Source organism: Cydia pomonella, chromosome 15 (genome assembly GCF_033807575.1).
Source record: "Cydia pomonella isolate Wapato2018A chromosome 15, ilCydPomo1, whole genome shotgun sequence".
Taxonomy (NCBI): domain Eukaryota; kingdom Metazoa; phylum Arthropoda; class Insecta; order Lepidoptera; family Tortricidae; genus Cydia; species Cydia pomonella.
This window is the reverse complement of record NC_084717.1, coordinates 13,353,224-13,371,591: the sequence shown is the minus strand read 5'-3', so window position 1 is coordinate 13,371,591 and position 18,368 is coordinate 13,353,224. Positions and strand designations below refer to the sequence as shown.

Sequence of the window (18,368 nt, the reverse complement as noted above, 5' to 3'; positions counted from 1 at the left end):
GTTACATAATACGTTATTCTCATTGACTTACTTTGATTTCAACTATGAGTGCATGTGTACGTAGTTAAATACCTACCCGGTTTAATCGGAGAGCAAAGTACTATGTTTATGCTACTAAGAAGTCAAATCGATACCATTTCTTTAATCAACAAATGTCACTTTTGACACTGACAGATCGGTATCGTATTGCTGTGACTTCTTAGAAGCATTTGTTCGAATCGGGCCGTGAGCCTACAACTCGCTCCTGCTTGGAAAGCAATGGAAATGACACGCACTGTATCGTCGGCAAATTTTCACTTTTCTCAGCGTTGTCATCCATCATGTATTCGGGTGTAATAACCGATGACGCGCTTCATGCATTATTTATGAGCCTATGTTGTTGTCATGTCAGATCTCACGAAATTTTCAAATCGTAACCTCCTTATGTAATGTGATCTCTAATAAGTGTTAACTAATGAACCGATAGATTTGAGATAAGTATGCCGACGTAATCGTAACAATCATGAGTTAAGTTTAAAGAGGTTCAAACTAGTCATTGTAACTTAATTGAGGTATACGATTGACCGGACTGATAGCCCTTTGTTAAAGTGTAGACATTAAAATAAAACAAATACACAAGTGAAATAACGTTGGGTGACGTTGCTTGATGTGAGAAAGCATAACGAATTAGGAACTAAAACTGCCTGATTTCTTACTTTCAGTGGAGAACGATAAAATGGGCCTTTAAACCAACTGATCAATAAATTTGAGTAGGTAGTAGATAATGCCTTTTGACATTTAGTCCGCTTTTTGTACAATAAGTTTTTGTTTAGTGTTTCAAATATGAAATAAATAAATCGATTTATGAAAACTTAACATAAGGAGGATTCAACAAACTGGAAAATGATATACCGAGGAGTAATGGAAATGGATTAGGAAAAATCACTACTTTGGAACAGCCAATAGTTAATTCACAGAATAATTTCTCAAGTCTTATAAACCATATGAACTCCGTTATCATATTTATTAACGTGTTTATATATCCTTAAATGGCAGTAGACTAGGTATGGAACTATGGACCCTATGACCATTGGGGAATCACACAAGAAGCTAAAATGGGACAGAGACCAGCGGTTGTGGAAATCCTTGGGAATGAAGCTTAATACTAAGACTTAATTCATTCTATGACGTACAAATATTCTTAAAAAACTGATTTATATGTCAATATAAGATATGTATCAATCTGCAATAAGGTGGCCACAAACTTGTTTGATAATATTTTCCATTGCCTTCAAAAATGTCAATATGGTATGGTCTGCTTATAAGCCTCTCTCGCCAATTTATTATTAACTGCCATCTGTTGTCCATACTTCGAACTAACCAGAGAGTATACGAAGAAAAACTTGTTAGGTACCTAACAAGTACGTGTAGTATGCTTTGAAAGTTGAAACATCTCCTGCGGATACTGCGCCATCTGTGATGCGGGCACGGGATTTCAAGTGAAAGGTTGCCAATATATCGTTTTAGTCTAGGTAGAAAAGAAATTGCTTAGTTTGCTTTGTAGCTCATAGAGTGCGCATGACTTGCCCAACATTGAAAAAAATTATGTAACCTAGGTTTACTTGTATTTTTAACCGAAATGTTTAGTAGGATCTCCTAGTAGGAAATTACATGACATTACGGCAATATCGCAAAATTATCTATAAGTACTGGGATCTGTGACTAGCCACATAAGACTTTTAACAAACTTCATCCCAGTGTGGATTTTCAGAAAGTTCGTGTTTTGTCCTATTAAAGGCTAAGTTAATTATGGTTTAAGTTTTACATAGGTATGACTAAACAATTTTCAACTAATATTTGCACATGAATCCATTCGTAAAGGAACAAACCTTGCATGTAAACCCTATGCAACAGAATTAATACCGAAAATAAGGAACTTATGTTTAGAAAAAGGGTATATGGTATAGTAGTGTTCAAGGACGACCCGGTTGGGTTCCATGGTTTGATGGTACCAGACTTGCTAGGAGGACGGTAACGTATGCCATACGTCTGCGTTCAGGACATACTTATTCCGTGTAATAAATTTTATCACCTCATGAAAAAAAGAGATACAAACCTGTGCGAACATTGTAACAGAATAAAAGACCTAGTCCACATACTTATAGAATGCACTAGAGGCCAAGTCGAGCGGATAAACATTTTAGGAAATATTTTGGATACTGCATTATCCTTGAATATTTCAACTATTTCGTCAACCGCTATCAGATCAGAAGGCGCTGAGAAAATGTTTACATATTATAAAAAATATCTCGAACTTAGGTCTAAGGGTTAGTTGCACACGTGAGCTCTCCTATTAGGCTGGCATCGTCACCACGAGTGTACGGAAGCCTAAAATTTAGATTAAAAAAACTAATATTACAAGCAGAAGCATTTTAATAAACAATTTACTTTATAGTTGTTAAATCTGACTTTTTAAATATTTTATTAGGAATCGTTTTTACCCACCTAAATGAGTAAATACGGGTATTTATCGGGTGCTTTGAGTAAATACTCAGTATTTACTCACCCCTACCCATCTCTACTTAGAAAGATTTACTTACTCATAGATGAGGGGAGAATGAGTTAATGTTAATAGCAGTCAGTGCGTAACAATGGTCATCAATTCATCACATTACAGCCAAATAAAATCATGTATATGAACGAATAATCATATTACACATTAAATATACCCAAGGTCACGGGCACTTATTTTGTGGGTCAGTTTAATTAATCACAAAAACTTCAGCAGGTGGAGCCACGAACTCAACTAGTAAAAGTATGTACCTACACATAACCTCTGGTTTTAGATACATATATTTCAATAAGGCTTGTACTAGTTTGTTATTTAGTTATATTATAAGATTGCTGCTCCCTTGCAGGGTACCTACATATTATGTCATTTTATGTAATATTATTGCAACAAATGCTTTGTCTTGTGTTGTCTTGTCTAACTTCTTTATTTCTATTCTCCTTTAAAATTTATTTGTAGTTTTACATGTAAAATGTATTATTATCGGTGCAATATTAAATTGTTCTGACGGTCGTTACATTCATTTTGTACAAATTTTGATTTAACTTGCAATGTTCCTTTTTATGTACTATGATGTACTTATGCAAGTTCTTTAAAATTTGTCATATACATTTTCTTACTTACTTATTTGAAAAACCGGATGATTTTTTTTTCAGATATCATATCAGTTTTGCCCCTTTTAAGTTTATAATGATGCTAACAAATGCATATGTAAGTAGATTGCAAACGCGGACCATGGCGTTTCATTTCCCACATATCCAGAAGCTGGCAAAGGCATAAACCTTGGCTGCTTTAGATCGATTTAGATAATATTAATTTATTTGTTACATATTGACACACAACTATCATTATACAGGATATCGTAACAGGAAACTATGGAGTTTGACAAGGAAACGTAGACATGTTGAAGGTAATGTAGTAGATTATAAATATAATAATAATATATTTTAGTGTGCTCGGAAAACATATAAAACCTCAAAATTTCAAAAATGCGCGTTTTCTCAGAGATAAGACGTTAGATGATTTTTCGCCTCCGAAACCCCCAAAATAGCAAATTTAATCGAAATCGTTCAAGCCGTTATACATATATTTTTTTCATATTTCGGGAATTGCCAAGAATTGCTCGTTAATAGATATAAGAATGGGGACCCCAGACCATCCCGCGTAGCCAACGTGTCAATTGTTAATGCTCCGTAGCGAACGAAATGCAACTGTCACTGTCGCACTAATATGGAAAAGAGAGAGAGATAACTACGATGCGGATACGCTACGGAACGTTAACGATTGGCACGTTGGCTACGCGGCCTGCTAGCATGAGTTGCGTTCTCGCGCGCGAGAATTAACACCCAACAGGTTTACACCCAACAGAGCAGCATATAATCGATCGATAGATCGGCATAGTATATAAATTAACACCTTACTCGTATGGAAATCTGCGGATACCTTGGCAAATAAATTAATGTTAAACACATACGGACCGCCTTCCTTCCACAGGTAAAGGTACCTTATGACGAGTTGGCGCTTACATCCCTTAGGACAGCATTATTATTGGAGCGTCGTTAATGATGGCGTAAGCGCCAATAGCTATAAGCTACCAGGTACCTATTGACGGTTGGCCATCACTTATATGTGACGTTTCACGGGTAAAGGTCCTTCACCCGTGGAACGTCACCTATAAGTGATGAGCTTATATATACTTACAGAAGTTAACAATTATGTCAAAGACAATGAATGGGTATTTCTTTTTTACTATAAATCTTCTAGTACTAGTGGGTCCTGCCTATAAAGTCGATGGTCTGGGTTCGAATCCCGGTAAGGGCATTTATTTACGTGATGAGCACAGATATTTGTTCTTGTGTCATGGTTGTTTTCTATGTACCGTATGTACCTATTTAAGTATTTGTATATCGTTGTCTGAGTACCCACAACACAAGCCTTCTTGAGCTTACCGTAGGACTTAGTCAATTTGTGTAAGAATGTCTGTATAATATTTATTTATTTATTAATTTTTATTTTTTTTAAAGAAATTTTTACACTCTTTCACATATGACACCCACTTGACCAGACCTAAGCACCTTGAAGTAGACTTAGAATCTTTAACGAAGGATGCGAGTATCAGAGTTGTAAAGCACATTCGGCATTATGAATCATTTTTCAAAACAACAAATAAGAAAATCTTATTGAGGGTAATCCGAGATCACCGTCGGAATATTTCGTAAATCAGGGTCAAGTTATGCACGTGTTTTAGTGGAAACTGCGAGTGTCACGTATCTCATACAACTTAAGGGGCCCACTGATTAACAGTTCTCCGGACGATATCGGCCTGTCAGTTATTCGAGAAAGCTGACAATTGCGAATAACTGACAGATATAATATTCCTAAAGATGGAGTTTAAGTTTAAGCCAGCTGTCACTGTAGCCAAACACACACACACACACACAGCCATATGTTATGTACGATTAACAATGAGTAAACAAAAGCTGTGACCATATCGATAAACTAATATCGGCATTTTTTTAAATTTTAATTTTACTTGAAAAGATTTCAATTACCTACAATGAACAGATATCCATTATAACACAACTTTATATATTCTTATCAACCAGTATGATTTTGTGAGTTCGATATTACAATAATCAACATTGGAAATCCATGGGACACCGGCCAAAACCAACTAAAATATGTTTTTTCAATGACTTTGTTATTCTATATATCAGCTTCTATTATATAGCATTTCATATTGTAGATATCGAAGCTTCAATTAATCGCTATTCCGTTCCGCTGTGTACATAAGTCAACATCCCTAAAACGCACACATATACAGCTTGCCCACCACCTAAGTGGCTACGGCTTGAGTATCAAATTTTGTACTGAGAACAGACAACGGGGGGGCCTTGGGTGAACTGGTAATCAGTGGGCCCCTTTACCTGGTAATCAGTGGGCCTTTTTATAGTATTGACCTTGAACCTGAACGATATCATGAGGCGTAGTCAACATGCAAACCGCTTACGCTCCGTAACTTTCGATTCGAAACGCAACTGTCACTGTCGCACTGATATGGAAGAGTGATAGAGAGACACAAAGCGTTTCTTTGTCGTAGCGATAGCGATTGTCACCTTGGCTAGGCCAGCAGGATCCGGACATATTAACGATGGCATGTTAGATCTTGCACAGGTTTATAAATAATGACGTAATGGTTAAGATTTGATTCGGATAGCGTCTGCGGCAGTTTTAAGGTGTCATTCAGATGGCGACTGCAAAAGTACTGCCACAACTTTGGGTAATGTCATCAAGGAAATTGAAAAATACAGCGCCCAAGTCACGGCCGCAGTAGTAATGTCAAAACAGTAATGCAGCTGCAATTGCCATTTCTTGCCTAATGCAAACCAAAGCTGCTGCAGGAACAGGAGCCATGCGAATGTAGCATTTACTGTGCTTGTGCTACAGCGATGCTGTGCAGAATTAAGTACCGTCGACTGCATAGCTACAGAAATAAATTGCAATGATTAATGCCGTCGACATTGTTTTTGACATTTCCTGCCGCATTTAGTCGATGCAATAGCAAAATTGATTGCGATTTCCCAAAAAATATAATTTTCTACAGCAGCAATGTAATCGGCAGCAATGCTGCGGCAGTAAAGCTGGTGCAGTCTCAATCGTAATATAACCTTGAGACCGGTTTAGCAACTAATACCTTATGGTAACAGCATTTTTGAAAACCAAATCAACACGTTAGTGGCAATTATACAACAAATAATATCCTGTTTTAGGGTTCCGTACCAAACAATATTAAAAAATAATCTAGACGCAATGTTTCATTTATTTTTTATTTACCTACCATGGAAAATGCCCTATGTAGCTAGTACAAAGGAAACTGGCCTATTTTGAGAAAAGTCGTCGACATCTCTTCTAAATACCTAAACTGGTATGTATGTGTTCCTCTTCCTTGTTTTCTCCATAATACGAATTGACCAGTTTTAGTTTAAGGAGAAGGGACGTTCACATCTTGAATTCTATAGGAGCGATTGGTTCGATACTATAATTGTTTTATAACCGTAGTCATAACTGTAATCGTTTACAAAATATTTGAAAACATATTGTTTTCTTACCGTGCATGACTATAACTCAATGAAATGATGATTATTATTATTATTATTTAAGCTTTGTTCTCACACATCTGTTATAAAATTGACTTTCATGTATATTAGAAAGAATATCCACGAATTCAAGATACGGTCTCAATGCAACCCTCGCCATACCAAACGATCCCTTGATATAATACCGAATGCGAATAGGGTAAAACTTGCAAAAGGCTCGCCAAATGGGCTGTGAACTTTACAATAAACTGCCTTACCATATGAAGAATATCGAAAGTGAGAATTCTTTCCGCAAACGCCTGAAAACGCTGCTATTATCTCGCACACTGTATAGCGTTAAAGAATACCTCACTAATGACTACTCTGAATTTAACGCTGATATAATAAAAGAAAAACAATATAAATCAAATGAAAGAATGTAAATTTTATTGTAATATTCAATGTAAATATGTTCATAATTATAATGTTTGACGATAATTATTTAAAATACGTATAAGTTTGAGGTGCAAATTTATATTGTGTTTTTATAATGAATAAACTATTCTATTCTATTCTATTCTATTATATTTCTATGATGTGTGATCCCTTGAGGGTAAAAGGTATTCCAACGGAATGTCGAATATGTAACGCTACTTTTTTATAGGTACATACCTAACTTTATCTTTTAAAAATGCTAAAAAGCCGATTTTAGGTTGTTGACTGAAGAATTGAGGATATTTCATCATGTGAACATAAAAAAGATAGGTACCTGTAAAACGTGTTATGTAAGCGACGATCTGGTGAATTACTCTTAAACTTACTTCTTTTGAAACCGTAATACCTGCAGTAGATCCGATATGTCTATCTCTTTTCCCATCTTCTTCCATTTTTCTTTGTCTTGAGCAGTATTTTCCCAATTCTTTCCTGCTATTGCTATTATGTCATCAACCCATCTATTTCTTTGTCTACCTGAGTTCCGCTTGCCCAGTGGACCTTTCCATTTGGTTGTTTGAATAGTCCACCTCTTGTCTTTGTATCTAGCCAAATGTCCATCCCATCTCCATTTTTGTCTTAAAATAAACTGTAGTGCGTCTGTCAATTTTGTTTTCTAGGATATATGTGTTTCTTACTTTATTTATTCTTCTTAATTTCAAACGGCTTCTTTCCATTGCATGTTGGCAAGATAAAAAAAATCTTTAACTTTCTCAGACCCATGTCTGGCATCCGTAATGATTACAACCCTATAAATTATAACTTTACTGCAATTAATATTTACTCACAAGCGGTATTGAACCTTTAAGTCTAAGGAGAGACATTGCCTCCTTGTGTGTGTTCTCAGTGTTCTACCGCTTGTACAATGGGCTGTGCTCTGAAGAATTGTTTGACATGATGCCAACGGCCACTTTCTATCACCACACCGCTCGCCGTCAGCAGGATGTTCATTCTCACTCCCTAGAACCTAAATGGTTGCGTACTGTGTGGTTTAATAAGAAATTCCTCCCACGGACACTCCGGCTATGGAATGAGCTTCCTTCCGAGGTTTTCCCGAGGGTATACAGTATGGGGTTCTTCAAAAAAGGAGTGTACAGGTTTTTAAATGGTCGGCAACCACAACCACAACCGGCAACTACAACCTCTGGAGTTGCGGGCATCCATAGGCTGCGGTGACTGTTGCCGACAAACGGCCTCTACCAAGAAGCTAAAGTATTGACAGTCGGCTAGCTTTACATACATAAAGTATGTCTCACTATTCATAAAGGCGCTACTAAATCCGAAAATTATTCGAAATTACTATCTAAACGCTTGTTTAAGTTGCCTGTTTCGAGGGTTAACACTGCTTTTGGGAGACGATTTGGCGACGACCTCTGCTTTTCGATTTACAACACGGCCGGGAAGTTCCAAATTAATTGCACTGTGCATGTTGCCAAAAGCTTACTTACTTTTTAACTTGTTGTTGTCACTTGATTATAACGAGACTGAGCTTAGGACTCTGGAAAATGTTTAACATTAACATAAAAATATTAGTATATATACTTTGGTCCTATTACGCGTGGGTTCTTATAGGAATTGCGCAAGTCACAGAACAGCCATTGCCCCAGCGTCTTTCGTTGCGACGGTCGGTGTTTTTATTTACTTAGATCCTGTCCATAATTTAACTGTAAACTAGTACAAGTGTATAGTATAAGTGTGCTTAAAAACTTGTCTGTTTTGTGAGCATGGACGAAGATCTAAGAAACCATCTAATAACGTGGAACCTGGAGGAATATACGGAAATTTTCGAAAGTAAGTAAAAAGCTGATGTTATGGTCGAAATTAATGTTTGTCATCACTCGCTTGTATTCATTATTAATAAATAATTATGAATGCTTTGTATTCAATTCCGCTGTAAAATAGTTTTAGCCATATACTCGAGGTGTGGTGTGTGGTTGTACTTACCTAGTTTGTGTTTGATACCTTTATAGTTATTTCGCGTGACGACATATTTATTGTAACAAAATGGCGTCATTTGATGGCTATGCATTTTATCCATGTCATTTATCGACGAGAGTGATATTATAACTCATGTATTCATAAAACAAGTAGCTTGAGCAGTTCTTTTGCCTTTTCTAACTAGGTTGTTGCACATTAGGATTGACGCATATATACGTATTTACTAAGTCAAATACAAAAACTATGTTTTAAATTAATTATTTATTTGTTCTCAGGTGCAGCCACTACATTAAAAGTATAACCAAATCCCTCGTGGGGGGCAGTCATGTTAACCTAGCCTGCTAGACCCTTTTATTCATACTGTTCTTGATATACTTTAAATAATTTGAAGATGCTTTATAATTATCATTATTTAGAAAACCAATAATAAAGCGTTTGATTTTATTTCTCGTATTATTTTACTTTTAAATTGTCTACGATTTGTGCGGTGTACTGGTTATATATTGTTCACGTAACCAGAACCCACTGTGCTGAAGGGACTTCTAAGCGGGCCATATTTTTACTGCAATATGTGGCCGGCAACTATTAGTGTCCCTTTCTAACATGTGAGAGAGGACACCAATAGTTGCTGGCCACATATTGCAGTGAACATATGGCCCGTTTAGAAGCCCCATTAGCACAGTGCGTTCTGGTAACGTGAACAATATAAAACCAGTACACCGCACAAATCGTTCAGTTACACATACCAAATACCTTGTTATAACAACAGGATAGGAACGTATATGTTACTGTATTATTTAGTAACCATTAACAGACCGGCTAATTGGGTTTACTAATAGTCTTATACCCACTACTAGGGTGCATGGGTATACATTACATTTCTGCACTTTATGAATTACTATACGCTTCATAGAGTTACACATTTAATTTAACCAGAATGGTCTGGTTATGTTTACAAAGTGTCCTGTCGTCACATATACAACAAGACAATATAGTACAGCTAACCAGATTCTGGTTACCAGTACCAGGTTTTTTTTTCAGCAACGCAAACACCGTACCACTCGACCTATTGCAGAGCTTATCAATATGCGTCTTCTAATTTCATCATATATCAAGTGTGAATCCTAAAAAACGACATTCATCGCACGTGCGTGGGCATAAGGAAGCTACTATTTGAAAGGATTAACTATACCTAAAATGAACAGAAAACGATTTTATTCTTTATCGTGGTTATCAAGTCACGATTTTATACATAAGACAGGTATGCTTCGAAGGTATACTTAGATGAGAAAATTTAAAGTTTGTGCGGGACCTCGATGCGTGATTTAATTGAAATCGCACAAGGGACCCTATTATTAAGACTCCGCTGTCAGTCCGTCTGTCACCAGGCTGTATCTCATGAACCGTGATAGTTAGACAGTTGAACTAGATGATTTATTTCTGTTGCCGCTATATCAACAAGAAACAGAATAAAATAAATATTTAAGTGGGCTCCCATACAACAGACATGATTTTTTTGCCCTTTTTATAGATAGAGTACGGAACCCTTCGTGCGCGAGTCCGACTCGCACTTGGCCGGTTTTTAGGGACAGGCAGAATAGTATATATACTTACTATTTTTTGTTTCAAGTTTTCATTGTTAGACAAGCAAACTGTTACGATTAGCTACTGAATACGTATTTACTAACATCGTAGATATCCAGTAGGTAAGTACTATTACTTCAACATACATCTTACTACACATAGCCTAGTCGGTAGTGACCATGCCTACGAAGATGGAGGTCCCGGGTTTGAACCACGGTAAGGGCGTTTGTGTATGTTTACGTTCCTGAGTTATGGATGATTTCTACGGACAGTATTTATTTATATACATTTATTTATCATCGTTTAGTACCCACAACACAACACAAGCCTATGGGCCAACACACATGCTGGCCTTTAGGCTTGTGTTGCTCACATGCTTGCACGACGCCGCAACGTGAGACGACGTCGTATCGTGGGTATGGGTGTTGGCCCTAACTGAACTTAGTGTGGGGCCGTAAGTCGATTTGTGTGAGATTTTCCCATAATATTTGTGTATAAAATTATGTGGGGTAAGAAAAACTTATTTTGTTTTGCACGGGACAAGAGAAACAGTATAGAGATTCCCTGCACTCAGAGATCACATATACATCTAACTTTACATAGTTAAAGGTGTAGACTACTTTTGCATGTCTTTGATTACAGAACTTATTAAATCAGCGCTTTTTATATCTTCCGACTTCCTTGAATTCTAAATTCGACATATTTTTATTTCTTCAGATTCTTATATCTACAAATTACAAGAATGGCGCCTAATTTGAACAACACGGATTTTCTACAAGCAGACAAGGAAATACAGGAACCGCTAAAGCCGAAGGCACCGAAGCGGGAATATATTATACTATACCATGTGATAGTAATCCTCACATACTTGCACATCGCGGCACTGTACGGGGTGTACTTGGGATTCACTTCCGCCAAATGCCGTATGTATGTATTTACAAGTCAGCGACTAAATAATTAATTTATTTCCAGGCATTTTTACCTTCATAGCCGGAAGTTACGGTATCTCAGCGGGCGTGCACCGGCTCTGGTCCCACCGCGCCTATAAGGCCAAGATGCCACTGCAGATTATACTGATGCTGATGCATACCATATCTGGCCAAACCACCGTTATCAACTGGGCTAGGGATCATAGGTAAGCACTCAATACTCAATACATTTATTGCACATAATGGTTAAATACAGGTGGTAATCTTAATTGTATGTTCTCACCATAGATTTATAACTAGCCTAGATGCCTAGTCTGTACATCCCTAGTGAAGCCATTTCGAGTACGACATTATGTCGCCCTCGTGTCATCGTATCCGAACGGCCCTCGCAGTACTCAAGGTCGAGTTGGTTTGTGTACACCTCCCGGTTGTAAATTAAAAAATACAAGAAAGATGGTTGTTTGTGCGGTGAATTGGTGTCACAACACATCAGTGAATAAAAACAAACCGCCCGATATAACATTTCACGCGTAAGTATCCAGTATAATGTGATATTTTTACGTAATTGTAAATACAAAAATCCAAATTTTCGTCGGCCGCCATTACTTATAAATGTTGCCAGGTGATATGAATCTTTTTTCCTCCAAATGAGGCATGACGATTACATTGATAAAATTAATATGCTTACTTTAAGTTCCTTGTATGACTATAGAAAATATTCTTTTTTAGTTTTTCATTCTTTTATTTCAAATTATGTTTTGTCTTTTATAAAATTACAGTTTAAATTCATATTTTTATTTTGTGTGATATTCGTTTTAGATTTCCGACTGATCCGCTTCTGTCTGCGAGATGGACGGAAAAAATTAGATTAAATAGGAACGATGCAATATGGAAACCGACTAAACATAGTCGAATATGCTCTCGCCATTTTGATGAGCAAGTAAAGTAAATTTTATTTGTGGAACACAAGTGTTACAGTTAAGGTCTGTAAAAACGAAACGCAACTGTCACTGTCGCACTTATATGGAAGACTGATAGAGAGACACAAAGCGTTTCGTTGTTCGAAGCAATAGCGATTGCCACCTTGGCTAGGCCTGCAGGTACAATTACTAGTACTGACGATAAATAGTTATTTGTTTTACAAGTGGAAAAGTTGTTGTTTAACCGCTCGTGCTAATATTGCTACTCGAGCTAAATAAAGATCCAAAATGTCGAAAAATGGAATCTTGAGCGTTGCGAGGGTTTCAAGTTACGAGAGTTAAACAAATTTTGCCCCAAGTGAAACACAAAACTTTTCACCACACCAACCCGAAGAAAATATTAGTCAAATAAAATCAAATCCAAATGATCGTCATTAAATATTTATCATTTAAAATCATTATTCCAAAGTCAATTCTACCAGCTATTATCTGTGCACATTTGTAAAATAAAAAAATAGGTTTTTTTATTTAAATATTATTTCACAAAGTACAGAAATGCAAAGTCCTTAAAAGAAACCTTGAAAGCTTTTGCTACAAATTTAATATCTACATACACACTCCCAAATGATTGATAGCCAAGTATAAGGATGTGGTTAAAATCCATCTACTTTAAGGGGAATAAATGAACTCTGGCAACCCATTTTTGTATATATGTGTGTGTCGCTGAGCGTAAGACACGAGCGTCGCACGCACACATCGATCGAGTTTCGGCTTCACTTTTGGCAGATTAGCCTTATGAGGACTAACTGTCTATGTGTGATAGGTCAGTGGTTCTCACATTATGTACCCTGGTTGGGCGCAGCAAATATGGAGAAAGGCACTATGTAATCTAATATTATTTTATATACATTAACTATATTTTTAAAACTTACCTACCTACCTATGCATGTATATGACTTACTAACACCAACAGTCATTAAAAAAAAATATTTCGGACAATAAGGAATCCATATGACATACCTACACATAACATAACTATACCTAACTTATAACTAAATTGCATTAATTAAAATTATAAAAGTAGAATTCAATCAAAATTACAACATAGTTTAAAATAAAATGAATTCAAATAATTAAATTAAATTACAACCATTAAAATTTTAAAATTAATAAATAGATCATATAAAATAAATTTTCAACACACTTGCTCAAAACGACGTTTTTATTCCACCGATTTTTGGCTCATAATCCTAGATATTAAACACGCGTGTTTTTTCAGTATATTATAACACTTGGGCTTTTTCATTATATTATCCGACTCAGTTAAGAAGGTAACTGATTGCAAATAATATGCATGGAAACTGAGCCTTCTTAATTTGGTCGAGTAATACATTTTTCTAAACCAAATGTTAGTTCAAAGAGGTTTTATCACACCAAACATAATAATTATTATTATTATAGGACATTATTACACAAATTGACTAAGTCCCACAGTAAGCTCAGTAAGGCTTGTGTTGAGGGTACTTAAACAACGATATACATAATATATAAATACTTAAATACATAGAAAACACCAATGACTCAGGAAAAAATATCCATGCTCATCACACGAATAAATGCCCTTACCAGGATTTGAACCCGGGACCATCGGCTTCATAGGCACTACCTACTAGACCTGACCGGTCGGTCGTTCGGTTTATAGATTAAATTATCTCGTAAATTACATTAATGAATAATCATAAAATTTTATCGATTTGATCTCCATCCGTCGAATCCAAATACAAAATTATTAGCCTTTTTACATTTTTTTAATTGGTGTTTGTCGATTTCGTTCGCGCCTTTGCCTTGCGCGAGCATTGGAATCGTGCGTAAAAAAAAATTACGCGCCAACCATTTTCCGTATTTGTCATAAAATTGAAATAGTTTGGCATGTTTTTAGTTTATATATTGACGAACATGAAGAATTGAATGATTGATGATTGATGAAGAGATTGAAAATGAAGAACACATAAAATGGACGCTGCCAGTAATACTAATAGAGGCAAGAGCCGAGAACGATAGCTTTTTACCATCAAAATCGGGCGAAAAATAATTGGCGGCATATGAAACTTTTATTCAATGGAAAATCAGCAAAAACGCCCAGTCTTTCTTGGAAAACGTGTTAGTAGCTTATTCCAATGAACTGGCGAATAAGTGCCTACAAGCCCAGCACGCTTTCGTGCAATTATTCGATGTTAAAACTGTAAGCCACCATTTTGAAAATTGCAGGTACCTTTACTGTTTTGACAAAAAAATCTGATTTATAAGTTTTGTTTTTTCCTCGCAAGTATGTTGAAAAACATCATATGAAACGCGTGTGCATTGGTCATTACCCACATCGGCTTTCTTATTGCGCGCTCGCTTACAGCTCTCGCGCACGATATCTACTACTATAAATATAATATTTTACATTAAATTATTATTAAGGCTAACATGCATGGATGACCAGTGCTTCAAAAGGCCACTGTCCCACCTGTTAGCCACGATAGCCAGGAGGCTGTTGCGGCTGTCACGCACCCTGCCAAGCATCGCGGCGCAACGCCGAAAACCGTTCACGTTCGCGTCCGCAAACATTGCGGACGCGCTGCAGTGTCACGGCAGCCGCAACAGCATCCCGAAGGCGTCGTATTGGACCCGCAGAGCGTTTAGCGATCGCTGGGTATATTTGGTCCATAGGCTGCAGGTACCTATAGGTAGGTAGGTAGGTGTGCGACGTACAGTACATCAATGAAACCTGCGGGCTATCATATTGGCTCTCATCGCCAATGCTCTGCGTTCCCTTTCGATGTCCGCGTCGTCGCGCAGATCTTCGGTCACCAAATGCCCTGGGTATTTAAAGGTCGTAACCCTCTTCAGTCTCTGACCATTTAGGAGAATGGGACGTACCTACATACGTTGGGAATTGTTTCCCGCTTTGAACACCATGTACTTACTTTTGAGTGCCTTATATTTTAAATTGTGGTGGCGAGCGTACGAGTCACAGATGCCCAAAAGTATTTTCAGACCACCTACCGATGGGCTCAGCAACACCATGTCATCAGCATAACTTACACTTAGGAGCAAAACTGTCCCAATAGTAGCATATTAGGAGAATGTGGAGAGGGTTGATGTCGATCAAGGGGAGGGGCACATGGTTAAAACATAACAGTACTCCTTGAGATTTTCTACAAATCGGCCTAACATATGATGTACTTGGCACTTACGGTTATTTTGTAATTTAGAATCGAAAAGCAGAAAAAAACTAATTTTTATTTTTTTTCAGTATTTCTAGTTCCTCCTATGAAAACTCCGAATAGGAAACCATACATAATTAAGAAATTTAGCCTCTCTAAAATGAGGTATGAATTGTTTAAATCGTGAACATAGTTTTCTAGTTATGGCAGAATAACAGTCGTCTTTAACATTGAACTAACAGACACTTTCTATGGCTGTTTTTAATGGGACACTTTTGCACCGAACTATAAGGCACCTAAAAGTAACTTCAAAAATATGCCCCATCAAAACAATTTCATTATGATTTTATAGTGGCAGAATTTCTTATTTATATATGGTTCCCTATTTGGAGTTTCCATAGGAGGAAATAAAAATATTGGAAAAAATAAAAATGTGTTTTTTTCTACTTTTCGATTCGAAATTACAAAATAACCGTAAATGCCAAGTACATCATTAACATATGATGTACGATTAACATATGAGGTCGATTTTTAGAAAATTTCAAGGAGTACTATTATGTATTAATCATGTGCCCCTCTCCTTGATCCACATCAATTTCTCCACATTCTACTAAGATGCTACTATTGGGACAGTTTTGCTCCTAAGTGTATATTAATAAAGCTTATATACCCTGTCAACATAGCATCCGACATGCGTGTTGCTGAACTCACATATTAAGTCATTTATATTTAATTTTAAATAAATATAAAGATTAAATAATTTATTCATTTATAAGAGAGGTAAGCCCCCCCTGCCTTACACCGCACTGCAGACCTAACCGCGTTTGGAGCTTTAAAATGTTAATTATGATTGATTGGAACAGATTACACCACAAGTACTGCGACACTGATGCCGACCCATATAGTTCAGCGAGAGGACTATTTTTCTCACACATTGGTTGGTTATTGGTGAAGAGACATCCAGAATGCCTTCAAAAGGGAAAAGAGATAGACATATCGGATCTACTGCAAAACCCGGTATTACGGTTTCAAAAGAAGTAAGTTTAAGAGTAATTCACCAGATCGTCGCTTACATAACATGTTTTACAGGTACCTATCTTTTTTATGTTCACATAATGAAATATCCTCAATTCTTCAGTCAACAACCTAAAATCGGCTTTTTAGCATTTTTAAAAGATAAAGTTAGGTATGTACCTATAAAAAAGTAGCGTTACATATTCGAAATTCTGTTAGAATACTTTTTAATAATAATGTATTTAAACTTAATGCCTGCATGGATGCCCAGTAGTCTGTCTGATGTGGTATTTTTATTTAATGTCCCTCTCTGTTTATTCCATTTCTACTCATTCCAATACAAATACCGGATGGGGCCTCAAACATGAGCAAATAATTAAAACATAGATTGTACTCCTCAATCGGTGACAGTATTGTCAAATAACTTTAAAAAATTATGAAGTCTGACTTGACATGGAGATATTAGAAGTCCGTGTGTACGCCATTATTATTGTAATTGACTTTGCTTGTCACGCCTTAAACATAACAAAATTCGCAATACATTGCGTCTTAGAATAAATTTTAAAGTACATAAAATCAAAACACAAGTTATTAAAAAAGACAAATGTTCAGTTTGAGGAGTACAGTACAGCCCACAGTTTAATTTTTTTGCTCTTGTTACAGGCCCCGCCCGGTATATAGATAATAGATCGATTAATTAAAATCAGTCAACGCTCGCCATTAATCAGATATTCATTTTGTTCCAGATACTACGCAATCCTCAGCCCTTTAATTGTATTCATACTCCCGACACTGATACCAATGTATTTCTGGAACGAATCTCTTAGCAACGCGTACCACGTCCATCTCGTTGTGATCATGGTCGGCGCCAATGCTACGTTTTGTCTCAATAGCATCGCGCACGCGTTTGGAAATAAACCCTATGACAAAAATATATCGGCTACAAAAATTGTACCCTTGTCGCTTATGTCATCCGGAGAGGGATATCACAATTTCCACCACGCCTTTCCATGTGACTACCGATCTTCTGAATTTGGAAATGATTATATGAATTTTTCGACTCATTTTATAGATTTCTTTGCGCGGATCGGTTGGGCTTATGATTTGAAATATATTACCCCTGATATGATTGCCAAAAGAGTGAGTAGAACCGGGGACGGAACTCATCGTCGTCGAGGCGAGTGAAGGAAGGTTTGAAAAAGTAACAGGCTTAGGTTGGTAGGTTGCTATTAGAATAGGCATTAATTCTAACAATTATACGAGGAAATTATTCATAAACCGTACAGAAATGACGACGCACCTCGCGCTGACCTCGGATTCCTCCATGACACTCACAGCATTTATTTCCGAAGAAGTCCGCAATATTATCTCTAAGCGCATAAAACCCAAAACCACAAATGATTTCTACGGTATGTCCACAGAGTTACTTAACTCGATAGCCGACATCATATCACCTGCACTCTCACATTTCTGTAACATCTGCCTGAAAGAAGACTGTTTTGTCCCAAGTCTTTGAAAATTAGTAAAATATCCCCTATATATATATATATTCAAGGGCAAGGGTAAGAGAGAAAACATTGATGGGTACACAGACCAGTGGGTATTATACCCACCATTGCTAAGGCGCTAAAAAATAGTCTATACTGCTGACTAAC

General features: G+C 36.7%; 1 protein-coding gene and 1 long non-coding RNA gene across 2 annotated transcripts; both read left to right on the top strand.

Moving 5' to 3' along the window:
* The first annotated feature begins 8,732 nt into the window (after window positions 1–8,732).
* On the top strand, window positions 8,733–9,498 carry LOC133525676 (uncharacterized). The gene is made up of 2 exons (XR_009800610.1): window positions 8,733–8,907; window positions 9,330–9,498. It is a non-coding gene; the product is annotated as an uncharacterized LOC133525676 (long non-coding RNA).
* Window positions 9,499–10,215: 717 nt separating this feature from the next.
* LOC133525899 (acyl-CoA Delta(11) desaturase-like) lies at window positions 10,216–18,023 on the top strand. The gene is made up of 4 exons (XM_061862313.1): window positions 10,216–10,760; window positions 11,356–11,773; window positions 16,563–16,736; window positions 17,460–18,023. The coding sequence occupies exons 2-4, from the start codon at window positions 11,694–11,696 to the stop codon at window positions 17,896–17,898; spliced, it is 693 nt and encodes a 230-aa protein (XP_061718297.1). The 5' UTR covers window positions 10,216–10,760; window positions 11,356–11,693; the 3' UTR covers window positions 17,899–18,023.
* The last annotated feature ends 345 nt before the right edge of the window (window positions 18,024–18,368 follow it).